Below are 12,151 nucleotides of genomic sequence, written 5' to 3'. Positions count from 1 at the left end.
ACCACCTAACACTAAGTTGAGATAAGTAGGTGGGAGATCAAAGAGCAAATGCTGCCAATCAAAAACTATAATTGTCAGTGAATGTATACTCCAAAATTTGTCCCTGTGTTTAACTAATTACACACCATGCCACAAAGATATATGGAGGAATGGAGGTACAGCTCCACCATTTGCCTCAGCAATAGATGGAGAGCAGTCAACGTCATGCCCTTGCCACTGAAGAATGAGCTGCTGAGGAGAAGAGAAAAATCTTTTCCTGCCAGTAACTGAACCCGGGTGTCCAGCCCATAGCCTGTCACTATACTGACTCATGTTATCCCAGCTTTTATACTGACTGATTTTGACAATTTTACCATTTTTTTACAGACATATCAGGCTTCAGTGTACCAACAAGGCTAAAAATCACCCTAAAATCATGGTCACTACTTGCAGAGTATATGTGGCAGTGTTTTGGTAAATGCCTTGCCTTCTCCCTGTAAGAAGATATAAATATCTAGTTTTATGGAACTGATACATTAGGCTATCATAAAATATAACAACCAATGAAACTGAACATCCCAGTCACATGTGTAAACATAATACAAGTACACAAGATAATACAGAGTGACAGAAAAGAAGCTACACTCAATATATTCAGAGAAACCCAGGGTGTATTTATTAACTGGTGGTGCACTCTACATTCACCACATATAAAAGGCTGACTGAAGTATTTAATACTTTATTTCTGTACAAATTAGCAAGGCCTTCATTTAAAAATGTAATAATATCTTCCTATTGTAACAGCTGATCCTGTATAATGTAGCCAAGCATGGTTTCCACACACAATGTGGAATACTGGTTACATCAACTATTTCCATAATTTGAGTTTGATATCAGAGCATTTAGACAAACCCTTTATGTATGGTTAGAATTAAAACAGATCTTAAAGAAACAAGATGGGAGTGTGTGAGCTACATTCATCTGATACAGGACAGGGACCAGTGGCAGGCTCTTGTCAACACAGCAAAGAATCTTCAGGTTCCATAAAATACTGACAATTTCTGGAGCAGCTGAGCACCAATTTTATCTTCTCAAGGACTCAGCCCCACAGAGTTTCTTTTTATATTTGTAAGTTGTTGGCTAAAGAAATTAATAAGAGGATGGTGAGTTTAATAGGTAAAAACACATAATTGTTGTTGTCCTTTTATTTTTTAATAAATATGCATTAGATTATAAAAACAATTTTTTATGTAAAGGCATTAATTCGCCCATGGTGTTATACCTGTTCCCTACATTACCTTGAATATATTAATCTCTATGTACCCTTAAATGCAATTTCAATAAAGCAACTTTGCAATATCTTTCTTTACCTTATAAATAAGAATGGTGAACAGTACATTCCTGTACACAGTATACAGATATACAGGCAAAAGTTTACAATGGGTAAACCCCATTCTGCATGTCTGTATCTACTTGTTAAAGGTGTACATAACATTACAGGCATGCCTTGGAACAAAGTATGTTCAATAACTATCTCTTGTGACAAAGACAAACTTACCAATATCAATACATAGAAGATTTTTTCTTAGAAAATTGTCATCTACTTGCAAGTTAGATTTGTGTACAATGTACTAGGTATAAAGTCACAATAAATTGGACACTCTGAAATATATTTTCTGTGTTCTGCTCTTTCTGGAATGCAAATGTAACAAATCTGTCTGAAATCCATAAAAAAAAAAAACTATCCCTGTAAGAGGCCATGAAGGCCCATGGTGTTGTCAGACATTGAGGGTCCCAAATTTTCTAGACAGTCAGCTCACAGATGGCGGTAAGGTTGCCAGCCCTAGGGACCAGCCACCCTTTACCCCTAGGAAGATTCCTGGTATTCATTTCTGTCAGAGGCTGAGTCGATGCCAGGGCCATATTGCAGCTGGTCTGAAATCCATACTGATAATTTCTTTTATTTTTAACATTGGAATGCTTAGCACATACTTCGGTTACATTCAAGATATATTAACAGCAAACTGCACTATTTTAACATAACATTTTCTACAGTTTCTATATTCTGCTGGATCACTTACAAACAAGACTTGCCACTTTGAGTGTGTGACTTTTTAGTGACATTACTGCCACCTGTTGCAGTGTCAGAACAGATGCCTAGGATGACTTTCTTCTCTGGCCCCCTAAGATCTTTCACTAGAAGAACTTTGGTAATCATTCTGTTAAAGACATCTTAAAATCACGACAAAGTAAGGAATAAATACATACAGTCATGAGGGTTCTTGCCACAAGAGAAAGTTATTTCATGTTAAGAGAAATTATGTTTTTTATACTTGTGAAGGTTTAATTAAAAAGGAATATAAACCATTCCAACAAGTGTCATTCAATATCAATATCTAATCAGGCAGATTTAAGAAGACTGCTCAGGTACACCAGGATCTCAACAGGCTGCCCTTGCATACAACTACAGTTGTGTGTTGATGATAAAGCTGTACCATATGACATTTATAGACAATTAAATTATTGCTTTAAACATGTATCTGTCTTCCAGGTAAAAATGACATATTAATAAATCCAATGGAACAGAGATTATTTTAGATTGAATTCAAGGAATTTCAATCACAGTGATACTATTGGAATGTTGAAAATGTTAACTTCTGCTTAGTGAGCAATATGGTGGCAAATTGGACTAGACTACATAACTACAGTATTTACAAGAGAAAACAATATGTTATAAATGTCTTTCAGTTTTAACCTGTCAGACAGTAGATGAGCAAAAGCTTTATAATAAATATTTTCTCCCAATTTAATTCAACTACAAGTGTTTGAATAAATAATACAGCTCCATAAGTCTCTTCTTTACAGTCCATTTTTCTGTAATAGTTATTCTTCTTTAGTAAAATAATGAATTCTTACGGCTAAATACAAATAATATATGGATAGCAAACCAGATTAACCAAAGTTACAGCTGAAAGTCTATTACCATGGTCAAGATCATTTACTTTTGTGAACAATGAGTTCCAATTAAGATATATGTGTATATGTTTGAGCATGACATACAAATTTGTTATTATTGTTGCTATTACAACTACACTAAACATATCAACTGGACACATGTGTCAAAGTCATGTCTATTTGCTGATCTACAAGTTTCCTCTCCCAAACTGCTTACAAAATTTTGATGAAATCTGGTATAAGAGCATAAGCGAAGATCTGTAAAAATAATTTACTCTCTCAAAACGAATGCCTGAAATGAAATATAGTTTATGATATTTACAGTATTCAAAAATTATCTTAATGTTTTGTATTTAAAATACAAATCATGGAAATATTATTTATGCAATTAACTGCCTCTTCCATTGACTCTCAATTTGTATGCAATGTATTATCTCTTCCACTGACTCGATTTTTCAGTGTAGTATTTTGTCTGCTTAAGACTGGTGAGTCTAGGATGTGACACAGGTAGTCGGGTAGATACATGGGCACATTCTTGTGATAGGTGTTGCCTTAATCTTCTACCATAAAGATGGAGGCAATATGTTCTTCCATGTTGGTACCTATCTGCTGTACAACATGACATCATATTCCAGATAACAGCAACCTTCAGTCACCAATGTGAGAATATCAAATGTCTCTTCTGTTGAACAGCATTCTCAAAGATGAATTTATGACTCCAATATAGTATTTATTTGTAATATACTTAACAATACTGTCAGTAATTCAACCTACATAGTGCCAAAATATACACAGTATTTATTTTTATTGCTAGTGGGGTGAGACTAAGTCCCTTGTACTGCGGCCACTTCTGGCCTATTGTACCAGCCCTAAGATGATAGGTGAGGGTGACTGTGGATCAATTGGTGGAATGAAAATTGGCAGGGGAAACCGAAGTACTTGGAGAAAACCTGCCCCAGCGCCACTTTATCCACCACAAATCCCATTTGACCAGACCGGGGATCAAACCCGGGCCACTGCAGTGGGAAGCCAGCGACTAACCGCTTGAGCCATGGCGCGGCCAATATACACAGTATCTTTAGAATGAATTACCTGTTAATAGAGTTATATTTGCAATAAATGCATATCTACACCACAGATTAGAGAGACACCTGGAAATTTAACTAAGGACATAAATGAATGGCTTAATTGTGCTCTTCACAATACTGAGAGGACAAAAAAGACACAAAAACCATTTATCTCGAAGGCCATTAGGTGTACAGTCAGACTTCATGTCAATATGTCAGGATTTTATTTCTGAGATCATTCTCAATCAGAAATGCCCTATAAACATGAGTCTGATTCTCAGTGGCCAGGGAGCTATGGATATTTCTTGCTGCACTGTTAATGTACGTATGCAAGCAGGCACAGATGTGTTCAAACAGAAGGCTACTCACTAGCAGTGCTCCAGCTAGCATGCAGTGCAGTCAGGTTATGTATGTGTGATGCAACAGACTTTACTGAAAGTGGCTGTAAACACGCAGTTTACAATTTCAAATTAAGAACATGCAGACATACACTTTATATATGTTTTCTGTAATGAGAGCACAAGTGTTGGAGTTGCATACTGGTAACAATTTTCAACAAAGAATCTCAAATCAATATATATCTAGTGGTACTCATCAACAGCTCATGCAAATTGGCTCACTTCCAAGTGTGTTATGTGTTAAACATTCAGAATGCCAGAATGTGGAAAAGGAAAAATACATTCAAATGGCACAGAGCAGTCCAAATGTTAGTACTAAAAGAATTTCTTCCTGTCTCCATGTTGTGCATATTAGAGTTTGGCAAGCATTACACAATGAACGGCTGTATCTGATCATATCCAGCGAGTTCATTATCTTGAACCTGGAGACATGTGTAGGCAACTGGAATTTTGCTGTTAGTTTGAGACACACCCCCCTCTTGCATTATTACATTTTATTTACTGATGAGAAGCAGTTAACCAATGAAGGAATTGACAATACCATAAAGTCCTCTCTATGGGCTTATATGAATCTATGAGGAACAGCAATAAGCAGCATACAAAATAATTTTTTTGTAAATCTGTGGTGTGGTATTATTAGGGAACTTCTCACTGAAACATATGTTTTATAGGAATGCCTAACAGGTTAACGTTACACAACGGTTTTCTTTTTACAAAATGGCCTGCTAGCCCTATTAGAGAATGTTCCTCTGCAAACACAATTACGTATGTCCTTTAAGCAGAATGGGGCAACCCCACATTTCAGTGGACATGGGACATAACACTTTCATCAGCAATTTCTAGCCAACGGATTAGCCATAGTGAGCCATAGAATTGGCCAGCGCTCACTGGACTTCACTCTTCCAGAGTGGAAAACATGAGGTATGACTGAAAAATAAACAGGAGAGAGAAACTACTTTACTGACATTTTTGAAGCTGTACAATTCATGAATGACCCTGGTGTTCTATGTAAGGTTACATGGGTAAAATGAGTCTGAATGTACATCCAAACTGAAGGTGGTCTCTTTGAACTTAAACTGTATTTATATATTAACATTTTTTCAATATAGCTTAATTATATGTGTTAAAATCAGCTTAAATTTCAAATACACATAACTGGTTAACAATGGAAAACTGGATCCATGTTCATACGACATTCCTCAAGTAATGATGTACAGTCACTGGACATCCCGTCTATCCTAATATGAACTAAATATTGCTGAAGCTACAGTGTGGCAGATTCAGTCAGACTCTGATTCTCTGTCATTCAGTCCATATATACATTTATTTTTCAAATGTATCAAAAAATAAACATGACTTGTGACAAAAGGAGAAGTCTGCTCACTCAAAAGTACTTGTCCTTCCATGTTACCATGAACAAATTTGCATATTTGAAATGTGTCCCATTCTTAAAAAACCATTAAACATTAGGGTTACCTCAGAAATAATTTGAATTGGAATCATAAATATGTTAATCATTCGCAAAAGCTGTCTGATATTCACAGATTATACTGCAAGAGTTGCTGTCTCTGTTATGAAATGTAGAAATATAAAGTAATTATATATTTTTTTATTTTATTTGTTTCATTCTGGTCCACCACACTAATATTATGAGAAAGTTAAATAGTTCCGTTCAGTGTGACTAGTTAAGATTTTCTTATTTCAATTATTCACGCCCTTACATGTTTCGGTCTTTAGAGACCATCTTAAGAGAGACACCTTTACATCAATACAGTTATATACATACAATATAAATAATATACAATTGGCTGTAAAATCTTAAGTCTTTACAACTACAGCATCTGCTCCAATACTTTAAAATATTTATAGTTGGTTTGTTAGGATTCTATTGGAATTTGTAAACCAAGGTGGTTCGTGTTGTCCCTCTTGTTATTTCTTTTAACGGGGGCCGAATCTGTGCCACCTTGTCATTCTTGAGAAGAACAAAACAACATAGCGGGCCACAAACACATACAGGACAACATTAAAGAACCCTCTTCTTGAGAACGACAAGGTGGCACACATTTAGCCCCGTTGAAAAGAAATACGTAATAAGAGGGACAACACGAACCAGCTTGGTTTATGAATTGGAATAGAATCCTAACAAACCAACTACAAATATTTTAACGTATTGGAACAGCCGCTGTAGTTGTAAAGACTTAAGATTTTACAGCCAATTGTATATTATTTATATTGTATGTATATAACTGTATTGATGTAAAGGTGTCTCTCTTAAGATGGTCTCTAAAGACCGAAACATGTAAGGGCGTGAATAATTGAAATAAGAAAATCTTAACTAGTCACACTGAATGGAACTATTTAACTTTTTCATAATTATATTTTGATTACAATAAGCCTTCACTAGAAACACGTTTTATATACCATGAATATCTTGCACATTTGACATGGCATGTCATCATGTTCATTGTTTAGTATTAACACTAATAACAAAATTAATAATGCTACTTCTCATTTCCACCAATTGTTCTTCAGTTATGCTTTACTATATATCATCTAAGAGTTTTCTATAATTTCGGAAAAGTTTATAAACACAAAATGTTTATATTTAGAATAGCGCACACACACAGGGAAGCAGAGAGCAGAAATTAAAATGAAAACTACATTTCTCGAATAATACATTCTGGAGGTCAGAAATGTATTTGTCATCTGAAGTTTCTTTAATTTAATTCTTATTTATTTAGTTTTCTTATGTTTTTCCTGATTAATGTCTGTTAAAATCTATTTATTTCTGTATCAATTATAGAAGAATTTCTCCTCTAATGACACTATGTCATTCCTTGCTGGTGAGATATAGAAACCTGCTTAATTTTGAGCAATTAGTGCATAACTATATTGTCATCATCAATGAACTGATCATTCATTATGACAAAATTTATATACATAATTTTTCACAAGTTTAAATTATTTTCTTCAGGGTGTAGTTTCAAAATGAATTGTGTATTGTGTTACACTGATGTTTTGTGATTCTCCAAACTTTAGAGTTCATGACAATAGTCTGTTCATTTTATGAATATTATGCTGGACAGTGTCCAATGGAGCACATTCACAATAAGTTTTTCTGAAACTAGATCCATTTCCATCAACATGGGGCGACCCTACTCAGTTGGGCCCATTAGAAGGAGCTTGGCTTGATTAGTGGACTGCATACTGTTCAATGATCAACACTAACTCCTTATAATGGGCTCAACTGGGTAGGATTCTGCCCCCACACCTGATGACAGAAACTGATGCTGCACATTTAAAATAGGTCTCAGATTATGGACACTGTCCAACATAATATTTGTCTACTATGTTCTGTGTCTGTTACATGTTTGTGAATTTATATTTATATCTATAAAAAATAGATGTCATTTATATGTAATTTAATATCTGATTCTGAACTCTGACACATGCAGAGTCCTTGCCAATATTCACAGTTGAGTCTGTAAATTCCTTTTGGCTATACAGCACAGAACCAACTAAGCAGGCACTGAAAATTAATAATTTTGTTTTTAATTATGTGATAAGTTGGAACATTAAGTGACATATCTGACAATGGCCCATGCTAAGTCAAAATGCTTCATACATTTGCAAATAAATAAATCATATAGATTTAGTGAATGTGTGAACATAGAATATAAGCTTAGAAGACACAGCCACAGAGACTCACAAACCATTATAACACCAAATTTTGTGTTTTAATTTATCTAAAACATTGCCATGTTCAGATGTTGTACAGCTACATTTAATTCTCAATGCTGATATATATTTTCAAAATATACATGGCAAAATTTTTGGATATATATATGCTTCTAAAATGAAGTGCTAAATGAACCGTTTTGTCTAACAAATGGATTATACTTCAAATTTTAAAAAATGACAAAAACATAAAAATTATGGTGGACTGTAAGAATTTTAGACTTTTGAAGCCGCTTACTGATAATTAATCATACATCTTAATTGTATTCCAAAAAGTCTCTCTTTTTAACCTAACCATGATACAGGTAGGTAATATGAGTTGGGGACTCACTTAATGAGAATCCTACACTTTAATTATTAGTATGTGAAATAAGAGTTTTATGATAAATAGGATTAAAATAATTTACAGAGCAGTTTCGAGAGTTGCCTTAGGTGGAGACTTTGAAGCTGTCAGAGCACCAAGGATGGACCTTGCAGTAGTCCCATGACTGGAGTACTGATGAACTCTCTGCCTGGCAAGAAGCATATTGATTCGATGAGAAGGTGACTGCAGTATCAAATGACCAATTGGCTGGTGGTTATTAAGACTTGTCGCACTCTTGGCTGCTGTACCACCTAAATTTGTGCTCACTACGCCTGAGGGCTGCAAATTGGTGTTCACGTTCTCCTTCACATTTGATGGGGATAACAATTCTGGAGACAGTAAGCTACCATTTTTAAGATTGCTTACTTTAGGCAAAAAGGTATTTTTGGGAGCTGTATTTGTCTCTGAAGTGAGAAGATTCTTTGTATTTGAATTTTTGACAAGGCTTTTCATGGCTGCTCTTGGAGATGATTCCCTTTGGGTTTGTTGTGAAGTAAGAGGTTTCGTGTCTTGATTTATGTCTTTGTTAGGGGAATGTCTACCAGTTTTGTCAAAGGATAAGTTCAGCGGTCTTTGTACTGAAGAATGTCCAGCACTATCTGATGTTGCTGGTGGCAGTTGTGGAGTTGGTTGGGAGTGTTGAGGGGAATTAGATGCATCCTCTTCCTCTGCACAATCTTCCAGTATTGTGGAGGAGAGGACATCTGTTCTGGGTGAAGCAAATCTCCATATCGTATTTGACCGTGGAGATTGAAGCAGTTTGGAAGTACCTGTTCTTTTTTCTGCAGGACTTCTTGGTGTGTAACTGTTACTAACTGTACCACCTGAAGGAAGAGTTCCTTGTTTTTGCTGTCTTGTCAGTTTAAGCTGCTCCACAGCTGATATCCTTCCACCTGAATTGCCAGATCCTACTGCTCCCTGCTGTAATAATAAACGTTTGAAATCATTCCTAGAAGTGTGTTGCCGAGGGCCTAGCCTATCACATGCCCAGCTTTGCCTGGAACTAGGGGATGTTACTGGGGAAGGAGTTCTACGTTCAAAACGACTATAGAAATCGAAGTATTCTCCTGAATTTGGAGACCAGCTGTGTCTACTTCCAGCTGAGTTGTCATCATTAAATGATCCAGTCTCTGGACCTACTTTAATGGGTGTATTGCTTCCCCCAATGCCATGGATAGATGACTCCGAACTTCCAGGTGAAAGACTGGTCAGGGAAGAACACGATGGTGAATGACTGCGGCCATAGCTACTAGAATCTGTCTTGATATTCAGCCGTTTCTTTGATTTATGGATAGCAACAAAGATCTCTTCAGATGTCATTGATGTTTTGGGTACTGAAACAAGTTTTGGTACATCAGTTTTACTTTCACGAGACATTTTAAGGACTCTAGAATTGGATCTGTTCCCATCTGTTATTGAAGAATGCCTTGCTACTTCTTCCTTTCGAGAATATTTCTCAATGGGTGAAAATGTTGTCCCAAAGGACATCAATGTAGAATCATTTTGCAAGAGTGATGCCGTCCTATCCTTTGTAGGTGTAGATGAACAGAAACCATTCTGGGAATCTTGCCATAATGGAGCACTAGGATAGTAATTTGAATTGTAGGTTCTTCCACTGCTGCTCTGTACACATGCCCTTTCATTATTGGGTATATTTGGAATGCTGACAGGAGTTGGATATTTTGGTCGCAGTTGTGAATACACTGCACCTTGAAAAGGCCCACGATTCTGGTGAATCACATTCCGATTTACAGGAAGAGAACTCTTATGCTGACTAGACTGGTAAGCACCAACAGACAAGGAAGGACCTCCATAACAACTTATAGCTGTTGACTGCGGCCTGTCATCACAGTGAACATAAGACTGGTTCTGATTTATTTTTGTACCACTTCCAGCTGTCGCTATGGTATTGAACCGTTTCCTATGCTGGTAATCAAGTTCTTGCTTGTTCATTGATATATTATTGTCAGTTTCTTGATACTGAGGTCTTCTTGCTGGTAAAGTCCAGAATACTTGTGAATCCTGAGATCCTGCTGACCTCATACTTGTACCATGGCAATGCACGGAAGACCACGGTGGGCGCTGTACTGCTGGTGGACTGACATATCTCGGTGGCCTCTGATGAGGAGAATCATATCCCAAAGATGATTGGCCTGTTGGTAGAAACACAAACTTATATCAAGAGATATAAAGCAAATGAACACTATGATATTTGCATTCTACTGATTTTCAAAATTACATCTACAGTATACAAGGACCTGAGAGTCTCTGGACATGGAAGTTATTTTTCAATTTTAATATTTACATTCCATTATGTCAAGCACATATAAAACACATGTTAAAAGCTCAGTTAAACAACAACTTTATTTGTAATAATTCAAAAGGTTACATGTTTGTGTCAATATTACACCATCATATGATCTTTTCAAACAGAATGGGTAAAAAGGAAGTCTGACATGTTATTAAGAAGTGTTGCTTTAAGGACTAAGGTAGTTATTTTTCTGTTTGGTCTTGTACAAAAAGGTAAAACACATTTAAAAGTGTCTATTAAGACTGACTATAAAATAAAAATAAAATCAAACAATGCCTCAGCGGAGCAGGTATTTTATAGAGTCTCTAAGTGAATGTCTTTGGTGATGTTAATGTGTGGTATGTAAGAGCTGCCTGCAAGCTATCTGCACGCTAAAGTATTACGTTGTTCTGCTCTACTGTCTTGTAGTGAGGATACTGACAATGATGTGCTCAAGAGTTGAGCGTCAACCTTGAGATTCTACAAAATCTGCAAACCCCTGTGATCATATTGTATTCAAATTTTACACAATCAGATGTTACAGGCACTTTCATATATTTTTTACCATCTAGCACAAGAGTAAACAAAATAGTTAACCACCATAGCACATAAGCAACACTACTTAATAACATGTGAAACTTCCTCTCTATACATTAATTGGGAAAGTCTAGTGATGGCATATGATTGATGCCAAAATGTGTAACTTTCTGAACTATTACAATAAAGGTGTTAAAATAAGCTTCCGTCATGTATCTATGGAAACTATGATTCATGTGCTCAGCATAAGATGTATGATATGGAAAAAAAAAATGCTTCAGCCTATAAAAGAATGTTTATTTCAAAACCTATATATTTTCACAATGAGAGGACACTACCAATGGAAAATTGCAGTTTTATGGCCAAGAACGGTACAGTAAATTACAGGAATCAAGATATGTTCCATCACCTACTTAATTTCCTTGGAAATATTCAGATGGAAAAGAAGGCAGATGTAAAAAGTCATCGCAGTAACCACAATGATAAAAATCTAAAGATATCCAACACATTACCATAAGCATTCATTGTTATGACTGGTTATCAACTTGATCTATTATGAACTGTTGTGTGCAACTCAGAATCTTATTCCATGCCATATTCACTGAGTTTTGACCATATGTTCATTTACAGATATGCACTCAATTCAAGATAAACATATGGCATGGTAATTTAAAGATTAAAAAGTATTCCTTCCAAAGAGAATAACTGAATACAGAAAAATAAGACATTGTAAAACCTCTTACTTACCAGCTTTGTAATTTAAATGATCTAAAATTTTCAGTTGTTTTACTGTGTACTGTTTAGTCAAATTGTTGTTTTAAAC

General features: G+C 35.7%; 1 protein-coding gene across 2 annotated transcripts in view; it reads right to left on the bottom strand.

Annotated features, from left to right (window-relative positions):
• Nucleotides 1-6,714: 6,714 nt before the first annotated feature.
• LOC111875418 (mucin-5AC) overlaps nucleotides 6,715-12,151 on the bottom strand; it is a 194,925-nt gene continuing 189,488 nt past the window's right edge. For both annotated transcript variants that reach the window (XM_023871658.2, XM_023871659.2), the window contains exon 5: nucleotides 6,715-10,654. In XM_023871658.2, coding sequence (XP_023727426.1) covers nucleotides 8,541-10,654 — 2,114 coding nt within the window. In that variant the 3' untranslated portion in view covers nucleotides 6,715-8,540. The remainder of the gene's footprint in view (nucleotides 10,655-12,151) is intronic.

This window comes from Cryptotermes secundus, unplaced genomic scaffold (genome assembly GCF_002891405.2).
Source record: "Cryptotermes secundus unplaced genomic scaffold, Csec_1.0 scaffold115, whole genome shotgun sequence".
Taxonomy (NCBI): Eukaryota; Metazoa; Arthropoda; class Insecta; order Blattodea; family Kalotermitidae; genus Cryptotermes; species Cryptotermes secundus.
The sequence above is the reverse complement of the archived record's forward strand: the minus strand, read 5'-3'. Positions and strand labels throughout refer to the sequence as shown.